The 18,447-nt window shown below is 38.9% G+C and overlaps 1 protein-coding gene across 1 annotated transcript; it reads right to left on the bottom strand.

Moving 5' to 3' along the window:
* Positions 1-750: 750 nt before the first annotated feature.
* On the bottom strand, positions 751-1,119 carry LOC136145067 (large ribosomal subunit protein eL39-like). The gene has a single exon (XM_065903273.1). The coding sequence runs from the start codon at positions 1,075-1,077 to the stop codon at positions 922-924; it is 156 nt and encodes a 51-aa protein (XP_065759345.1). The 5' UTR covers positions 1,078-1,119; the 3' UTR covers positions 751-921.
* Between the last annotated feature and the right edge of the window lie 17,328 nt (positions 1,120-18,447).

The raw sequence follows: 18,447 nt of genomic DNA, 5'->3' as shown, positions 1-18,447 counted from the left end.
TCTTGGTTGGGAAGAGTCCCTGGGGAAGGGAATGGCAATTCATTCCAGTATTCTTGCCTGCAGAATTCCATGGACGGAGGAGTCTGATGGGCTGAAGTCCATGGGGTCGCATAGAACCAGACACAACTGAGAGACTAATACTTTCACTTTCCATACTTGGCCTTGTTTTCATTTTTATGTAAGGCACTAAATTCTAATAATTTTGAGAGTCCATTTAAGGCTAAAATATTGTCTTCACTGAACGAAGGCTTAACTTTTCTTTTCTTTTCTTTTTTTTTTTTTTTTTGGTTATGGAGAAACAATAGAGATAGGTGCAATCCAAGATTATTTCAATCCAAATAGAATTTAAGTTACCTGAGCTTTAGTCATCCTGGGTGCTCTTCATTACAGGCTCTCACTTCCACAGAGAACTTCTACTTCTCCACCCAAAAACTAGTGCCTCTACCAAATTTCCACCTTACTTGACAAGCTCTAAGCTATAATTTTTGCTTCTCACTCAAGGGGAAAGTGGCCCAAATATATACCCACAATTTCTTTCTTCTCTTACTTTTTGGCCCTATAATTTTTCATTTCCTTGTTAGGTCTTCCATGACTTTAAATATTTGGGATTTATATATTTTGTCCAACTTTTCTAGTTGTTCTCAGAGGAAATAGAAGCTCAATCATTTTTAGCCAATCTCTTAATAAAAATAGATTATATTTTTGAGTGCTTACAAAGTCCTAGACTCTGTTTTTTTTTGTTTTTTTTTTGTTTTTTTCTTTTTTTTACAAGGATGACACATATTTATTACTGGTCTCAGACTGATTGTGAGGAAATAAGAAACATCAAGAGCCAAGCATTACAGTAGTGATGTTCTCACTGTGATACGGCTGCTTAAATAAGTGATCTTAATATGTGTGCCACGTTTTATGTGAGGCTTCTTATAGACCCAGCTTGGTTCTTCTCCAATGTCTTCTCTTGGAGTTGTACCTAATTTTATTGCCAGTTTTCATTCGAATCCATTGAGGAATGGGACGATTCTGTTTTTGCTTCTTGGCCAGGAATCGCTTGATCCTGAAAGTCTTGCGAGAAGACATGGTGCGGACAGATCTCAACCGCACATAGGATGGCGGAGAAGAGCCTAGACTCTGTTTTAAGAGTTGTATTTGCATTATTTTTTAAATTTTTGAACTATAGTTGACTTACAAAGTTGTGTTAATTTCTGTTGTATAGCAGTAATTCAGTTATACTCATATAATCCTTTTCATATTCTTTTCCATTATGGTTTATCACAGGATATTGAATATAGTTCCTTATGCTATATAGTAAGACCTTGTCGCTTATCCATTCTATAAATATGTAATAGCTTGCATCTGGTTATCCCAAACTCCCAATCCATCTGTCCCCTGCTTCCCCTCCCTCTTGGTAACCACAAATCTGTTCTCTATGTCTGTGACTTTGCTTCTGTTACATAGATAAGTTCATTTGTGTCACATTTTAGATTCCACATATAAGTAATATCACATGCTATTTGCCTTTCTCTTTTTGATTTACTTCACATATGATAATCTCTACATCCATGTAAGTGCAAAAGGCATTATTTCTTTTTTATGGCTGAGTACTATTCTGTGTTTTATATGTACACATTTTCTTTATCCATTCATCTGTTGATGAACATTTAGGCTGTTTCCATGTCTTGGTTACTGTGAATAGTACTGCTATGATTATAGGGGTACATGTATTTTTTTTGAATTATAGTTTTTTTTCTGAATATACACCCTGGAGTGTGATTGCTGGATTATATGATAATTCTATTTTTAGCTTTTTAAGGTTATATGATAACTCTATTTTTAGCTATTTTTAGCTTTTTAACCTCCATACTGCTTTCCATAATGGTTTCACCAATTTACATTGCCACCAACAATGTAGCAGGGTTCTCATTTCTCCACATTCTCTCCAGCATTTGTTACTTGTAGACTTTTAAAATGGTCATTCTGACCAGGACCAGTGTAAGGTTGTACCTCACTGTAGTTTTGATTGGCATTTCTCTTTATAATTAGTGATGTGGAGCATCTTTTGTGTCTGTTGGTCATTTGTGTGTGTTCTTGGATAAATTTATATATAGATCTTCAAGGTAGGTACTTTTGATATTCCCATTTTGTAAATGGTAAAACTGACACCAACAGAGGTTTAAAAACTTGTCTAATGTTACAAAAAAGCAATGGAGCTAGAATTCAAATTCATACAATTTGACTAAAATGTTAATAGTTTTAACAACACTTCACTACCTCTTGTAGTTTTCAAGTTTTTTCAAATTATAAATCTTTTTGCATACTTTTTGGTCTTCCCTGATGGCTCAGACAGGAAAGAATCCACCTACAATGCAAGAGACTTGGGTTCAATCCCTGGGTTGTGAAGATATCCTGGAGAAAGGAATGGCTGCCCACTCCAGTATTCTTGCCTGGAGAATTCCATGGACAGAGGAGCCTGGCTGCCTATAGTCCATGGGGTTGCAAAAAGTCAGACACAGTTGAGCAACTTTAATAAAGAACATGTCAGTCAATTCAGTTGCTGAGTCATGTCTGACTCTTTGCAAACCCATGGACTGCAGCACCCTAGCCCTCCCTGTCCATCACCAGCTCCTGGAGCCTACTCAAACTCATGTCCATTGTCTTGGTGATGCCATCCAACCATCTCACTCTGCCGTCCCCTTCTCCTCCTGCCTTCAGTCTTTCCCAGCATCAGGGTCTTTTCCAAAGAGTCAGTTCTTCACATCAGATGGCCAAAGTGTTGAAGCTTCAGCATCAACATCAGTCCTTCCAGTGAACACCTAGGACTGATCTCCTTTAGGATGGACTGGTTGGCTCTCCTTTCAGTCCAAGGGACTCTCAAGAGTCTTCTCCAACACCACAGTTCAAAAGCATCAATTCTTCGGTGCTCAGCTTTCTTTATAGTCCAACTCTCACATCCATATGTGACTACTGGAAAAGCTATAGCTTTGACAAGACATAACTTTGTTGGCAAAGTAATGTCTCTGCTTTATAATATGCTGCCTAGGTTGGTCACAACTTTTCTTCTAAGGAGCAAGCATCTTTTAATTTCATGGCTGCAGTCACCATCTGCAGTGATTTTGAAGCCCCAAAAAATAAAGTCAGTCACTGTGTCCACTGTTTCCCCATCTATTTGCCATGAAGTGGTGGGACTGGATGCCATGATCTTAGTATTCTGGTTGTTGAGTTTTAAGCCAACTTTTTCACTCTCCTCTTTCACTTTCATCAAGAGGCTCTCTAGTTCCTCTTCTCTTTCTGCCATAAGAGTGGTGTCATTGCGTATCTGAGGTTATTGATATTTCTCCCAGCAATCTTGATTCCAGCTTGTGCTTCTTTCAGCTCATCATTTCTCATGGTGTACTCTGCATATAAGTTAAATAAGCAGGGTGACAATACACAACCTTGACGCACTCCTTTCCCAATTTTGAACCAGTCTGTTGTTCCATGTCCAGTTCTAGCTGTTACTTCTTGACCTACATACACATAAAGAATGTGTGTATATATATATATATATATATATATATATATATGCATTTATATACATACATTATACATATGTGTGTGCATACTGTCACTTCAGTCATATCTGACTCTTTGCAACCCTAAGGACTGTAGTCTGCCAGGCTCCTCTGTCCATGGAATTCTCCAGGCTGGAATACTGGAGTGGGTTGCCATTCCCTGCTCCACGAGATCTTCCAGACCTGGGGATTGAGCCCATGTCTTTTACTTCTCCTGCATTAGCAGGCAGGTTCTTTACCACTGGAGACACCTGGGATGCCCAATATTATACATATATATAATTGCTAATTTTCAATAATTTATTAAGAATATATTCCCACAAACGAACGCACTGGATCAGAGGCATACTTATTTGAAATGTTAGTACATATTAACATACTACCTTTCATTAATTTATATAAAATTTTCATATTCTAAATATTCATTAATACCTTAGAGTATTCATACCTCAGAGTTTCCAATATAAGAAGTTAAAAATAGCATTCTACTGTTTTTATTTGCTTCTCCGCTTACCTGTTAGACTGAACGTCTTTATATATACTTATATGCCATTTATATATTTGTCTTTTCTATGTTACAAAATCATGTGATTTTATTATTAATGGTACACTCAACTTTTTTCTTTTCTCTATGAATTTTCCATTTGTTTGTTAAAAATATTAAATTTTGTCACACCTGATACAAATACTTTCATATCTTCCATTTTACTGGTTTGTGCTGTGTACACACACACACATGCAGGGCTTTATTCAGGCTTTCCTCACATACTCTATAGTTAATTTTTTGATTCTTCCATATGAATTTTCTTTCACTATTGCTTTAATTTTTTATCTTAATTCACCTATACTTTATTTTGCCTAGTTAATAGGAGAACCATTTTGCCCTTCCTTTTCCAAATAGCTAATTAGTACCCCAATGTAAGTTAATATTAGAGAAAATCCGTTTTTTTCTTAGGGAGTGAAACAATTTATTCTATCCTAAATTTTCTGACATACTTTGTTCTACTTCTGTTGTCTATTCAGCTCTGTTTATCTCTCTTCTCCTGTGTCATTGCCACATTATTTTATTACAAATAATAGAATCTGGCACTATTGCTTACTAATTGTTTCAATCATATACACCCTTTATGCTCAACCAGACTCTCATTTCTTTGAAATCAGAGATTAGATCTTATATTCGTACTTGTATATACTTGTATCCTCTAAAGCACTCAAAAGAATATTGCACATTCATGTATGTTTATGTGCAGTCACTTAGTCATGTCCAACTCTTTGCGGCCCCATGGACTGTAGCCTATCATCAACTCTGTCTATGGGTTTCTCTAGGCAAGAATACTGAAGTTGGTTGCCAGTTCCTCCTCCAGGGAATTTTCCCCACCCAGTGATCAGACTTGTTTCTCCTGCATTGGCAGGCAGATTCTTTACCATGGCATCACCTGGGAATGATAGCTCAGTTGGTGAAGAATCCACCTGCAATTCAGGAGACCCCAGTTCAATTCCTGGGTCGGGAAGATCCCCTGGAGAAGAGATAGGCTACCCACTCCAGTATTCTTTGGCTTCCCTTGTGGCTCAGCTGGTAAAGAATCCACCTGCATTGTGGGAGACCTGGATTTGATCCCTGGGTTGGGAAGATCCTCTGGAGAAGGCAAAGGCTACTCACTCCAGTATTCTGGCCTAGAGACTTCCATGGACTGTATAGTCTATGGGGTCACAAAGAGTTGACCACAACTGAGAGACTTTCATTTTCACCTGGGAAGCTCAATTAGATATTCAAGGAACTAAACTGCATTTTCCCGAACTTCTCAGAGTTTCTGAGACCAAGAAATTATTCTTTCTGAAGAAGCTTTAGATGTTTGCTACATGTAAGGCACAGAAAATATTTTGGGACAATCTTAGTTAATCATAGAATTGGCTCATCTATTGCCCTTTGTTGTATCTCCATAACTATCCAAGAATCAGAAGTATTTCTGATTCTCTATTTAAGTATGTGGGCTTTATGAATCTGGCTATTTTCATTTAAAATTATGATTACTAGGAATTAGGAATACTTCTTTTACTCTACAATGGAATTAAGCAAAAAATTTTTACTTTGAGCACATGCGTAGGGTTTTGAGAAACCCTTCGTTTTGTGATGTAGCAAACGTGGGTTTTTGTGGATGACATCTGCTACAAATTTTGATTTTGTCACCTATTAACTCTGTGCTTGGTAGGTAATAGACATGCATAAAATATTTTGATTAATAATAATTAATGAATAAATATTTAACTTTTTCTAATCATAATATGCATTACAGGAACAGCGGCCGAGAAGAGATACCCCACGTCCAAGGTCAAGATACCTGGCGATGAGGAGATACCCCACATCCAATGTAAGGAGCTGCAGCTGTGCTTTGCTGGAGCAGCCCTGAAGAGATCCCCCATGTTCAAGGTAAGAGAAACCGCACAAAGATGGTAGGCGCTGAGAGAGGGCATCAGAGGGGCAGCTAGACTGAAACCACAATCACAGAAAACTAGCCAGTCTAACCACATGGACCACAGCCTTGTCTAACTCAATGAAATTAAGTCACACATATAGAACCACCCAAGATGATCAGGTCATGGTGAAGAGTTCTGAGAAAACGTGGTCCACTGGAGAAAGGAATGGCAAACCACTTCAGCATTCTTGCCTTGAGAACCCCATGAACAGTATGAAAAGGCAAAAAGATAGGACAGTGGAGAAATAACTCCAGAAAGAATGAAGGGCCAGAGCCAAAACAAAAACACCACCCAGATGTGGATGTGACAAGTGATAGAAGCAAGGTCTGATGCTATAAAGAGCAATATTGCATAGGAACCTGGAATGTTAGGTCCATGAATCAAGGCAAATTTGAAGTGGTCAAACAGGAGATGGCAAGAGTGAACATCGACATTCTAGGGATCAGCAAACTAAAATGAACTGGAATAGGTGAATTTAATTCAGATAATCATCATATCTGCTACTGTGGGCAGACATCGCTTAGAAGAAATGGAGTGGCCATCATAGTCAACAAAAGAGTCCAAAATACATTACTTGGATGCAATCTCAAAAACGACAGAATGATCACTGTTCATTTCCGAGGCACACCATTCAATATCACTGTAATTCAAGCCTATGCTCCGACCAGTAACACTGAAAAAACTGAAGTTGAATGGTTCTATGAAGACCTACAAGACCTTTTAGAACTAACACCCAAAAAAGATGTCCTTTTCATTATAGGGGACTGGAATGCAAAAGTAGGAAGTCAAGAAACACCTGGAGTAACAGGCAAATTTGGCTTTGAAGTACAGAATGAGGTAGGACAAAGGCTAATAGAGTTTTGCCAAGAGAACACACTGATCATAGTAAACACCCTCTTCCACCAACACGAGAAGACTTTACCCATGAACATCACCAGATGGCCAGCCCAGAAATCAGACTGATTATATTCTTTGCAACTGAAGAAGGAGGTCTATACAGTCAGCAAAAACAAGACAAGAAGTTGACTGTGGCTCAGATCATGAACCCCTTATTGCCAAATTCAGATTTAAACTGAAGAAAGTAGGGAAAACCACTAGACCATTCAGTTATGACCTAAATCAAATCCCTTATGAGTATACAGTGGAACTGACAAACAGATTTAAGGAACTAGATCTGACAGACAAAGTGCCTGAAGAACTATGGACAAAGGTTTGTGACACTGTACAGGAGACAGGGATCAAGACCATCTCCAAGAAAAAGAAATGCAAAAAAGCAAAATGGCTGTCTGAGGAGGTCTTACAAATAGCTATGAAAAGAAGAGAAGTGAAAGGCAAAGGAAAAAAGGAAAGATATACCTATTTGAATGCAGAGTTCCAAAGAATAGCAAGGAGAGATAAGAAAGCCTTCCTCAGTGATCAATGCAAAGAAATAGAGGAAAACAATACAATGGGAAAGACTAGGGATCTCTTCAAGAAAATTAGAGGTGCAAAGGGAACATTTCATGCAAAGATGGGCACAATAAAGGACAGAAGTGGTATCGATCTAACAGAAGTAGAAGATACTAAGAAGAGGTGGCAAGAACACACAGAAGAACTGTACAAAAAAGATCTTCATGACCCAGATAAACACAATGGTGTGATCACTCACCTAGAGCCAGACATCCTGGAATGTGAAGTCCAGTAGGCCTTAGGAAGCATCACTATGAACAAAGCTAGTGGAGGTGATAGAATTCCAGTTGAGCTATTTCAAATCCTAAAAGATGATGCTGTGAAAGTGTTGCTTTCAATGTCAGCAAATTTGGAAAACTCAGCAGTGGCCACAGGACTGGAAAAGGTCAGTTTTCATTCCAATCCCAAAGAAAAGCAATGCCAAAGAATGCTCCAACTACTGCACAATTGCACTCAACTCACATACTAGTAAAGTAATTCTCAAAATTCCCCAAGCCAGGCTTCAGCAATACATGAACCATGAACTTCCAGATGTTCAAGCTGGTTTTAGAAAAGACACAGGAACCAGAGATCAAAATGCCAACATCTGTTAGATCATTAAAAAAGCAAAAGGGTTCAAGAAAAACATCTATTTCTGCTTTATCGACTATACCAAAGTTTTTGACTGTTTGGATCACAATAAACTGTAGAAAATTCTTAAAGAGATGGGAATACCAGACCACCTGACCTGCCTCTTGAGAAATCTGTATGCAGATGAGGAAGCAACAGTTAGAACTGGACATGGAACAACAGACTGGTTCCAAATCGCGAAAGGAGTACATCAAGGCTGCATACTGTCACCTGCTTATTTAACTTATATGCAGAGTACATCATGTGAAGTGCTTGGTTGGAAGAAGCACAAGCTGGAATCAAGATTGGGGAGAGAAATATCAATAACCTCAGATATGCAAATGACACCACTGTTATGGCAGAAAGCGAAGAAGAACTAAAGAACCTCTTGATGAAAATGAAAGAGGAGAGTGAAAAAGTTGGCTTCAAACTCAGTATTCAGAAAACTAAGATCATGGTATCTGGTCCCATCACTTCATCGCAAATAGGTGGGGAAACAGTGGAAATAGTAACTGACTTTATTTTGGGGCGCTTCAAAATCACTGCAAATGGTGACTGCAGCCATGAAATTAAAAGATGTTTGCTCCTTGGAAGAAAAGCTGTGACCAACCTAGAGAACATATTAAAAAGCAGAGACATTACTTTGCCAACAAAGTTCTGTCTAGTCAAGGCTATGGTTTTTTCAGCAGTCATGTATGGATGTAAGAGTTGGGCCTGGTGCACTGGGAAGACCCAGAGGGATCGGGTAGAGAGGGAGGTGGGAGGAGGAATCGGGATGGGGAATACATGTAAATCCATGGCTAATTCATGTCAATGTATGACAACAACCACTACAATATTGTAAAGTAAATAGCTTCCAACTAATAAAAATAAATGGAAAAAAAAAGAGAAAAAGAGTTGTATGATGAAGAAAGCTGAGCACCGAAGAACTGATGCTTTTGAACTGTGATGTTGGAGAAGACTCTTGAGAGTCCCTTGGACTGCAAGGAGATCCAACCAGTCCAACCTAAAGGAGATCAGTCCTGGGTGTTCATTGGAAGGACTGATGCTGAAGCTGAAACTCCAACACTTTGGCCACCTGATGCAAAGAGCTGACATTTGAAAAGACCCTGATGCTGGGAAAGATTTGGGGCAGGACAAGAAGGAGATGACAGAGGATGAGATGACTGGATGGCATCACCAACTCAATGGACATGAGTCTGGGTAAACTCCAGGAGTTGGTGATGGACAGTGAGGCCTGGCGTGCTGCAGTCCATGGGGTTGCACAGAGTAGGACACGACTGAGTGACTCAACTGAACTGAATATGTATTACTAATGGCAACACCCTCTCAGGATGCAGACCGTTTTCAGTGCCAATATTATATATTCAATATTTCTTGGTACCAGAATCATGAAAGTCAACCACCTCATGTAGAATTGTCAGATAATGAAAGCATCATAAATTAAATGATGTTTTAATTTAAGCATCAAATTAAATCATCTTAAATCAAGTATTCAGAACTTGAAAAGTAAATTTTGTATCCAAATTCCTTCTTCCTTTACTCATCACATGATTTCCACATTCAACATATAAATTTGAACTAATTAACCCAGGCGTCTTATTTCTTGGGAACATGCCTTCTCTCCTTTAATTAAGGCAAGCTGTTTTCTCAGGAAGATTTACACAGTGGGTCTAATATTTTGTGAAAACTTTGGTGATTTTTCCATAGTTTCATGCAATAATGGAGGCTCAGTAGTGTATTTATTAATAATATTTGGGACTAGGGTAGCATGTGTTGCCAAGTGGCCTGGCTCTGGTGGAAAGCCCAGGTTGAGAAAAACATGCAGGACAAACTGGATAAGAAACAGCTAGAACTGTCTAAGGATAGGTTGAGGTTATGAGAACCTGACCCAGGGCAACAGCACACCAGAAATTTTAATGACGAGAAAAATATGAGCTAAAATGGTATTTGGTAAGTAATTGGATGTACAAATAATTAAAGGGCAAAGGACTCAAATTTGCCTCTATGACTCACCTTGGAAGCAATAGTAATAATACTCCATTAATTAAAAATAAAGGCTTCAGGGACTTCACTGGTGGTCTTGTGGTTAAGAATCCCCTACCCCGGTCAGGGAACTAAGATCCCACATGGGCAGCTAGGTCCTATGTGGCACAACTAGAGAAGCACGTGCACCACAACAAAGACCCAGCACAGCCAAAATAAATAATAATAATAAATAAAGGCCTCAAAGCTACTGAATCCAATTAAAAGGCATAAATCCACTTCATGAGATGAATTGGCCTGAACGAAGAGGAAGGGTGTGGGAGCCTGGGGAGAGAAGGGTGACAGCTGAAGAACTGATCTATGAAACAAGCAAGAGAAAAAAACATAGTGATGAAAGCCCAGTTGAAATACCATGAATCTTCAATATAATAAATCACTTCACCATTAAATGACTTTTTGAGCAACATTATATTAGTGAGTGAAAAGTGAAGTCACTCAGTTGTGTCCGACTCTTTGTGACCCCGTGGACTGTAGCATACCAAGGCTCCTCCGACCATGGGATTCTCCATGCAAGAATACTGGAGTTGGTTGCCATTTCCTAGATGCAAAAGAAGATGAAACAGAAGTTGCTGAGAAATGATATCACAGAAAGTCAAAGAGGTATATAAATCCATGTGTTCAAATATGTTACAAATAGTAGCTCAGTTAATACTCACCAAAGACTATAGTAGACCCTGGTCAGACCTACATTGGTCAGACTTCCTAAAACTTTCCATAAGCTATTGGTTGCAACCTTCTTAGGTGTTTCCTGGACACCATCTGAAATCTGCCCCCATACATGGGGAGCAGAGAAAAACCAAAGAAAGAGGCAAATCACTCCACATTGGTAGGTGACAAGTTTTACAAGCAAGGGAACTTATTTGTGCAGCTTTGTCTTCAGCATCCTCAAGACAAGTAAATTTCCATGCCCCCACCAAATCTTACAAATTTGTATGGAGGCTTTAAAGGTTCAGTCATATACACAGTTTGGATAGTTGAAACATCACAGTACTGTCTCAAAACTGTATCTTTGGGTAACTTCTAGGGAGGGGAAGGTAGATGGGGCACACATTCCAAGGGCAGGCTGGGGAGTGAGCAGTCTTCCAAAACCAGGTTCAGCTCACAGGTCAAACCAGTGGGTACATCTTTTTTTCACTTGGAGTACAATTGCTTAACAGTGCTGTGTTAGCTTCTACTGTACTACAAAGTGAATCAACTACATGGATACACATATCCTCAGCCTTGAACCTCTCTCCCATCCCTCCCATCTCACCCCTCTAGGTCATCACAGTACTGAGCTGAACTTCCTGTCCTATTCAGCAGATTCCCACTAGTTATCTATTTTATGGTCACATCTTCTTGACGACCTTTCCCAACACACACCTACAAAGATGTCATCATTTTATAGTTACAATATGACTGGGCATGCTAGATGACTACTCATTATGATATTTTGTTATGTTTCTTCTGTTCTTATAACAGCAAACAATAACCTCAAGAAGATTTATATGTTCAATAATCTTCAACTCAGTCCTTCGAGAATTCACTTCATCTTGTGAAATAGGTTTTTATTTTGCTTCCATCGTACAAAAAAAGAAGCTACAACCCAAAGAACTTGGAAGTCAGCTAAGGTCATGCAGGTACCAAGTGGTGGAAGAAGATTGAGCCAGGCCTTCTGCCTCTTACTCTTTCTACTGCACCAACTTATGCAAAGAGGGTGAAGATGGAAAGAGAGAATGCTTATCCATGAAAAAGGTAAGGGTAAGATTTAGTAAATGTGAAGAAATGTCTGCTAAGTAGCAGATAAAAACAAGTCAGCAATCTGTAGGATGGAGCTGGATTGGTAATGGCAAAATCCAGGATATGAGAGTAATAAGAGCAATGTGAGGAAATGGAAGTTAGGGTCACTGGCATTATACTGAGTAAGGAACTTTGATCCAGCAATTCGTAATCATTGTGGATATTAAAGTCACTATTTAGTGGGAGGTAAGAAATATGAAGAGTTACTATGTATGAAGCAGATAACTAGTGAGAACCTACTATAGAGGACAGGGAACTCTACTCAATGCTCTATGGTGACCTTAATTGGAAGGAAAATCAAAAAAGAGGGGATATATATATAGCTTATTCACTTTGCTGTACAGTAGAAATTAACACAGCATTGTAAAGCTACTGTACTCCAATAAAAAAAATTAAAGAAAGATATATGAAGAGAGTAATATAAGAAGTGCGTTCTCTTTGCCAAGAGAATACACTGGTCATAGCAAACACCCTCGTCCAATAACACAAGAGAAGACTACACATGGACATCACTGGATGGTCAATACTAAAATCAGATTAATTATACTCTTTGTAGCCAAAGATGGAGACTGTACAGTCAGCAAAAACAATATTGGGAACTGACTGTGTCTCAGATCATGGACTGCTTATTGCCAAATTCAGATTTAAATTGAAGAAAGTAGGGAAAACCACTAGACCATTCAGGTATGACCTAAATCAAATTGCTTACAATTATACGGTGGAAGTGACGAATAGATTCAAGGGATTAGATCTGATAGACAGAGTGCCTGAAGATCTATGGACGGAGGTTCGTGACATTGTACAGGAGGCAGTGATCAAGACCACCACCAAGAAAAAGAAATGCAAAAAGGCAAAATGGTTGTCTGAAGAGGTCTTACAAATAGCTGTGAAAAGAAGAGAAGCAAAAGGTAAAGGAAAAAAGGAAAGATATATCCATTTAAATGCAGAGTTCCAAAGAATAGCAAGGAGTGATAAGAAAGCCTTCCTCAGTGATCAATTCAAAGAAATGGAGGAAAACAAAAGAATGGGAAAGACTAGAGGTCTCTTCAAGAAAATTAGAGACACCAAGGGAACATTTCATGCAAAGACGGGCACAGTAAAGGACAGAAATGGTATGGATCTTACAGAAGCAAAGATTTTAAGAAGAGGTGGCAAGAATACCTGAAGAACCACACAAAAAAAGATCTTCATGACCCAGATAAACACAATGGTGTGATCACTCACCTAGAGCCAGACATTGTGGAATGCAAAGTCAAGTGGACCTTAGGAAGCATCACTATGAACAAAGCTAGTGGAGGTGATGGAATTCCAGTTGAGCTATTTCAAGTCCTAAAAGATGATGCTGTGAAAGTGTTGCTTTCAATGTCAGCAAATTTGGAAAACTCAGCAGTGGCCACAGGACTGGAAAAGGTCAGTTTTCATTCGAATCCCAAAGAAAAGCAGTGCCAAAGAATGCTCCAACTACTGCATAATTGCCTTCATCTCACACACTAGCAAAGTAATGCTCAAAATTCTCCAAGCCAGACTTCAACGTACATGAACCATGAACTTCCAGATGTTCAAGCTGGATTTAGAAAAGGCAGAGGAACCAGAGATCAAATTGCCAACAACCGTTGGGTCATCAAAAAAACAAGAGAGCTCCAGAAAAATATCTACTTCTGCGTTATTGACTATGCCAAAGCCTTTGACTGTGTGGATCACAACAAACTATGGAAAATTCTTAAAAAGATGGCAATACCAGGCCACCTGACCTGCCTCTTGAGAAATCTGTTTGCAGGTGAGGAAGCAATAGTTAGAACTGCACATGGAACAACAGACTGGTTGCAAATTGGGAAAGGAGTACATCAAGGCTGTATATTGTCACCCTGCTTATTTAACTTTTATGCAGAGTACACCATGAGAAACGCTGGGCTGGATGAAGCACAAGCTGGAATCAAGATTGGGGAGAGAAATATCAATAACCTCAGATATACAGATGACACCACTCTTATGGCAGAAAGCGAAGAAGAACTAAAGAGCCTCTTGATGAAAGTGAAAGAGGAGAGTGAAAAAGTTGGCTTAAAACTGAACATTCAGAAAACTAAGGTCATGGCAAATTGATGGGTAAACAGTGGAAACAGTGAGAGACTTTATTTCGGGGGACTCCAAAATCACTGCAGATGATGACTGCAGCCATGAAATTAAAAGACACTTGCTCCTTGGAAGAAAAGTTGTGACCAATCTAGACAGCATATTAAAAAGCAGAGACATTACTTTACCAACAAAGGTCCGTCTAGTCAAAGCTATGGTTTTTCCAGTAGTCATGTATGGATGTGAGAGTTGGAATATGAAGAAAGCTGAGCGCCAGAAGAATTGGTGCTTTTGAACTCTGTGTTGGAAAAGACTTTTAAGAGTCCGTTGGACTGCAAGGAGGTCCAACCAGTCCATCCTAAAGGAGATCAGTCCTGAATATTCATTGGAAGGACTGATGTTGAAGCTGAAACTCCAATACTTCGGCCACCTGATGCGAAGAACTAACTCATTTGAAAAGACCCTGATGCTGAGAAAGATTGAAGGCAGGAGGAGAAGGGGATGACAGAGGATGATATGGTTGTAATGGTTTCACTGACTCGATGGACATGAGCTTCAGTAGGCTCCGGGAGTTGGTGATGGACAGGGAGGCCTGGTATCCTGCAGTCCATGGAGTCGCAAAGAGTTGGACATGACTGAGAAATTGAACTGAACTAACTGAACTGAATATGAGAAGTAGCATATAGAAGAAGCAATGACAGGAAACAGTTGAAATGCAAAAAGCACTGAAATGCAGAGAATGGGTCAAGCCTTTCTGAGTTCACAAGAATCTCAAAAGAAGGCAAAAAATCTATCATCTCTATACGTATCTATACATCCATGTTGTTGTTTTCATTGCTGTTCAGTTGCTAAGTCATCTCCAACTCTGAGACTCCATGAACCACAACAAACGAGGCTCCCCTGTCCTTCACTCTCTCCCAGAGTTTGCTCAAATTCATGTCCATTTAGTTGGTGATGCTATCTAATCATCTAATCCTCTGCCCCCAACCCATTCTCTTGTCTCCAATCTTTCCCAGCATCAGGGTCTTTTCCAATGAGTCAGCTGTTTGCATCAGGTGGCCAAAGTACTGGAGCTTCAGCTTCAGCATCAGTCTTTCCAATGACTATTCAGGGTTGGTCTTCTTTAGGATGGACTGGTTTGGCCTCTTTGTGTCTATATTTATACCTATGTCTATATCTATAGTGCTATTTGAGGAAGTCACACAAAGAGTCAGACATGACTGAGAAACTGAACAACAGCAACATTTCCACTGAAGGAGTAAAGAAAGTCTGAAGATGAAGGAAAGTTTCTAGCAATGAACTAAATCTCACATAAAAAAGCATGGGAGAAGATAGCTAAGGGACAGGCATGAACAGCCCATGAGTGGAATTAATGGGTAAGCTGAACTAAAATGAGTATTGAGGTGTGGAGAAAGCAAGAAAAAGGATAAACCAGAGAGACAGAAATGGATGATGTCAGAGCTTGGGAACTATAGAGATAAAAAGGAGTAGTTTTGTGATATTTTAATTTCAAAGTAAGTGGATGATCACAAGAGGAGAGTTAGGCAGAGACGCCCATCAAATTTCACATAAGGTGTTTTTTTACTTTAATGAGCTCTCTTTGGTCATGTACTTTGTACTTTATAGAAAGATCAAGCATTTTCTCCTGCCTGTGTTGTTCTTAAATGTACCTCAAATTAGAATCAAGGTGTGTGTGCTTACCAGAAACATGCGACACATCAAACCAAGACCATGAATTTTTTATTGGCACAGAAGAATTAAAAGATCAGATTAAATTCAGAGCAATAACTGAAACCCTGCTCAGAATTAATGTCCCTCATTACTTGAGTGAAGTTTTCAAGAGTAAGTACTGCTCATTTCACAGTCAGAGCACTGAACTGGTGACATGTTTCTAGTTCGCTTGAGCAATCCACTCACACTTTAATATGATATTTCTTAATTATGATAAAATATTCTAGGATGGAAATTATGTTTGGCCATTTATGCAAACTTTCATTTTTTTGCAAATTAATACAATTCATGACCTGGTATGCCTCAGGGCTTAAATATTTAAATGATGTTTAATATAATCTTTCCCAGTAGACAAAACCATTCTGGGAAGGAAAAAAAAAAGCAAACTTTGAATGATATTAGGAAAATGTTTACATAAATCTGTATCTGTTAATGTCGAGAATAAATGCTTCAATTTATTTTATAACCTTCTACTCTGCTTCTCTGTGCTACTTTATTTATTCTTAAGCTATTTGTCATTTGGATTTCTCTAGGTTTTAAATAATCATATACAAATTTTTTTCTATCTGGGGTCAGTCATTTGCAAAGATAACCTCTCATAATACATGCACTATCAAGAGGTGAAGTTTTTGGGGGTTTTTTTCCTTCACCTTTGAATCTCGGCTTGGCCATCTGACTTGCTTTGGCCAATGAGATATTAGCAAGCATGAGATAAACAAAGACTTCAAAAGTACTTGTACATTAGAGCTTTCTCTCTCCCATGCCCATTTGGGACCTGAAGACTATAATGTGAAAGATCCTGAACTCGCATACTAAACAGATCATTTGGAGTGGAACAGAGTACCCAAGCTGGACAGTCTACTAACCACCTCCCTTGTGTTGAGGCCATCTTAGACAATCTAGTCCCAGTTAGGCCGCTAGAAGACTACAGATAAGTGAATGGCTCTGGGAAGACAATGAGAACAACCCAGCAGAGCTCAAAACCTGCCCAAATTGATGACCCATTGAATGGAATTCATGGAATCATTAGCAAAAAAACTTTTGTTGTTTTAGGCTAATAAGCTTTATAGAATTTCTTACACAGCAATAGATAAGTGATAACACTAATACCTATTATCCTCTGAAATAAGTAGCATTCATTTAACAAGTCTGGTAAAGAAGAGTTATGGTAAACAAAGCAATGCTCTAATTGGAAGAAAATGAGGAAATTAAAATATGAGCATTACGTTCATTCTCAGTCTGATCCAATTGCATTTATATCACCACTGACCCTGTTTAGCAAACCCTTAGTCTTCTAAATTGGCTTACAGAGTGCCAAAATGATAGAAATATGTAACTTCCAAATGGTTTCAATTCCTATCCTGCCATCTGAGTGATCCATATAGTTAACTCCATTTCCTAATTTGTTAACAGTGGGATCCTGGGAAGCAGTCTCAGTGTAGATTAGTTTATGACTCGGTGGGTAGACTGATCACAACACACCTGCCCCACTACCGTTCACCTCATATCATGAACAGGAAAGGCTGCCAGGGAACATGGTGCTACCATGAGTCAAAGAGTTTGGGCCAAGATTGCCTCTAAGACCAGATCTATAAGACAAGAAAAATTAATTACTTATCAGGATTTGTGCTAATGGTTTTTAACCTGAGACAGGCATAATAATCACCAGTGAACTTTTTTTAAAACTACCATTTATTCCCCATCTATTGGAAATTTTAATTCATTCAATCTGAGATAGGGTGCTAACATAGGCTTTGGGGTTTTTTTATTGAAGTAGTTGCTCTATAGTTTAGTTTCTCCTGTACAGTTAAATGAATCAGCTGTGTATGTGTGTGTGTGTGTGTGTGTGTGTGTGTGTGTGCATATATATCCCGTTCCTCTTGGACCTCCTTCCCACTCTCCCCTCCCACCTATCCAGATCATTACAGAGCATCACTGAACTGAGTTTCCTGGGCTTTGTAGCAGGTTCCCACTAGCTATTTTACAGGTAGTAGTGCGTATACATCAATCCTAACATCACAGGAAATTGCATGCACACTGCTACATAAGAATAACCAGGAAAAGCAAAGGAGGACATTAACAATGTGATATGATCTGAGGGGTAACAAGGTGATTGTTCTAATAATAAACTCCCACTTGCTTAATATAATGCTTGAAGTTACACTGCATCTTCCTTGGCTAAAAATATATTATCCAGGGTCAGGGATCTTATAGTCAAAGGGAAAGGCCTGCAATCAAGAGTCTTGGATTCTCTAATTAGTCACGTAATCTTGATGAAGTCATTTGACCTCTCAGTTTCTTCCACAACAAAAGAGGGAAAGACATTTCTGCTTCCTAGGTTTCTTTGAATGTCAAATGAGATACATGGGAAAGTATTTGGCAAACCCTAAAATAGCATCTAAAATAAAGAATTATTGCCCTTCTATAAGAAAAAGCCAGTAACGTCTCTGAACAAACTTACTTACTTGAATTGCCAGCCTATTACCTAATAAACTGATGAAGAAAAGAGACTAGATACAAGTAACTTTGGATTTCCTGGAAGGGAGGAAACCTCTGATGTGAGGTAGTATCTAGGAAGGAAGAATCAAGAGTCACCTCCCCCACTTGGGGGACCGTCCCCAAGTGTCTGAGGACAATAGATGAATGGAACAGAATCAAGAGGCTCAGAAAGGATGCTAAGTGCAAGCACTTCCTACTTCCCAATTTAGTCCACAATCAGTTTGACAAATGGCCCTAAATC

The sequence above is a fragment of the Muntiacus reevesi genome, chromosome 12 (genome assembly GCF_963930625.1).
Source record: "Muntiacus reevesi chromosome 12, mMunRee1.1, whole genome shotgun sequence".
Lineage (NCBI taxonomy): Eukaryota > Metazoa > Chordata > Mammalia > Artiodactyla > Cervidae > Muntiacus > Muntiacus reevesi.
Note: the sequence above shows the minus strand (reverse complement) of the source record. Positions and strands in the feature narration are given on the sequence as shown.

Bases quoted from the DNA above. Each gene is read 5' to 3' on its own strand.
- LOC136145067 (XM_065903273.1), bottom strand. From the start codon at position 1,077: ATGTCTTCTCGCAAGACTTTCAGGATCAAGCGATTCCTGGCCAAGAAG.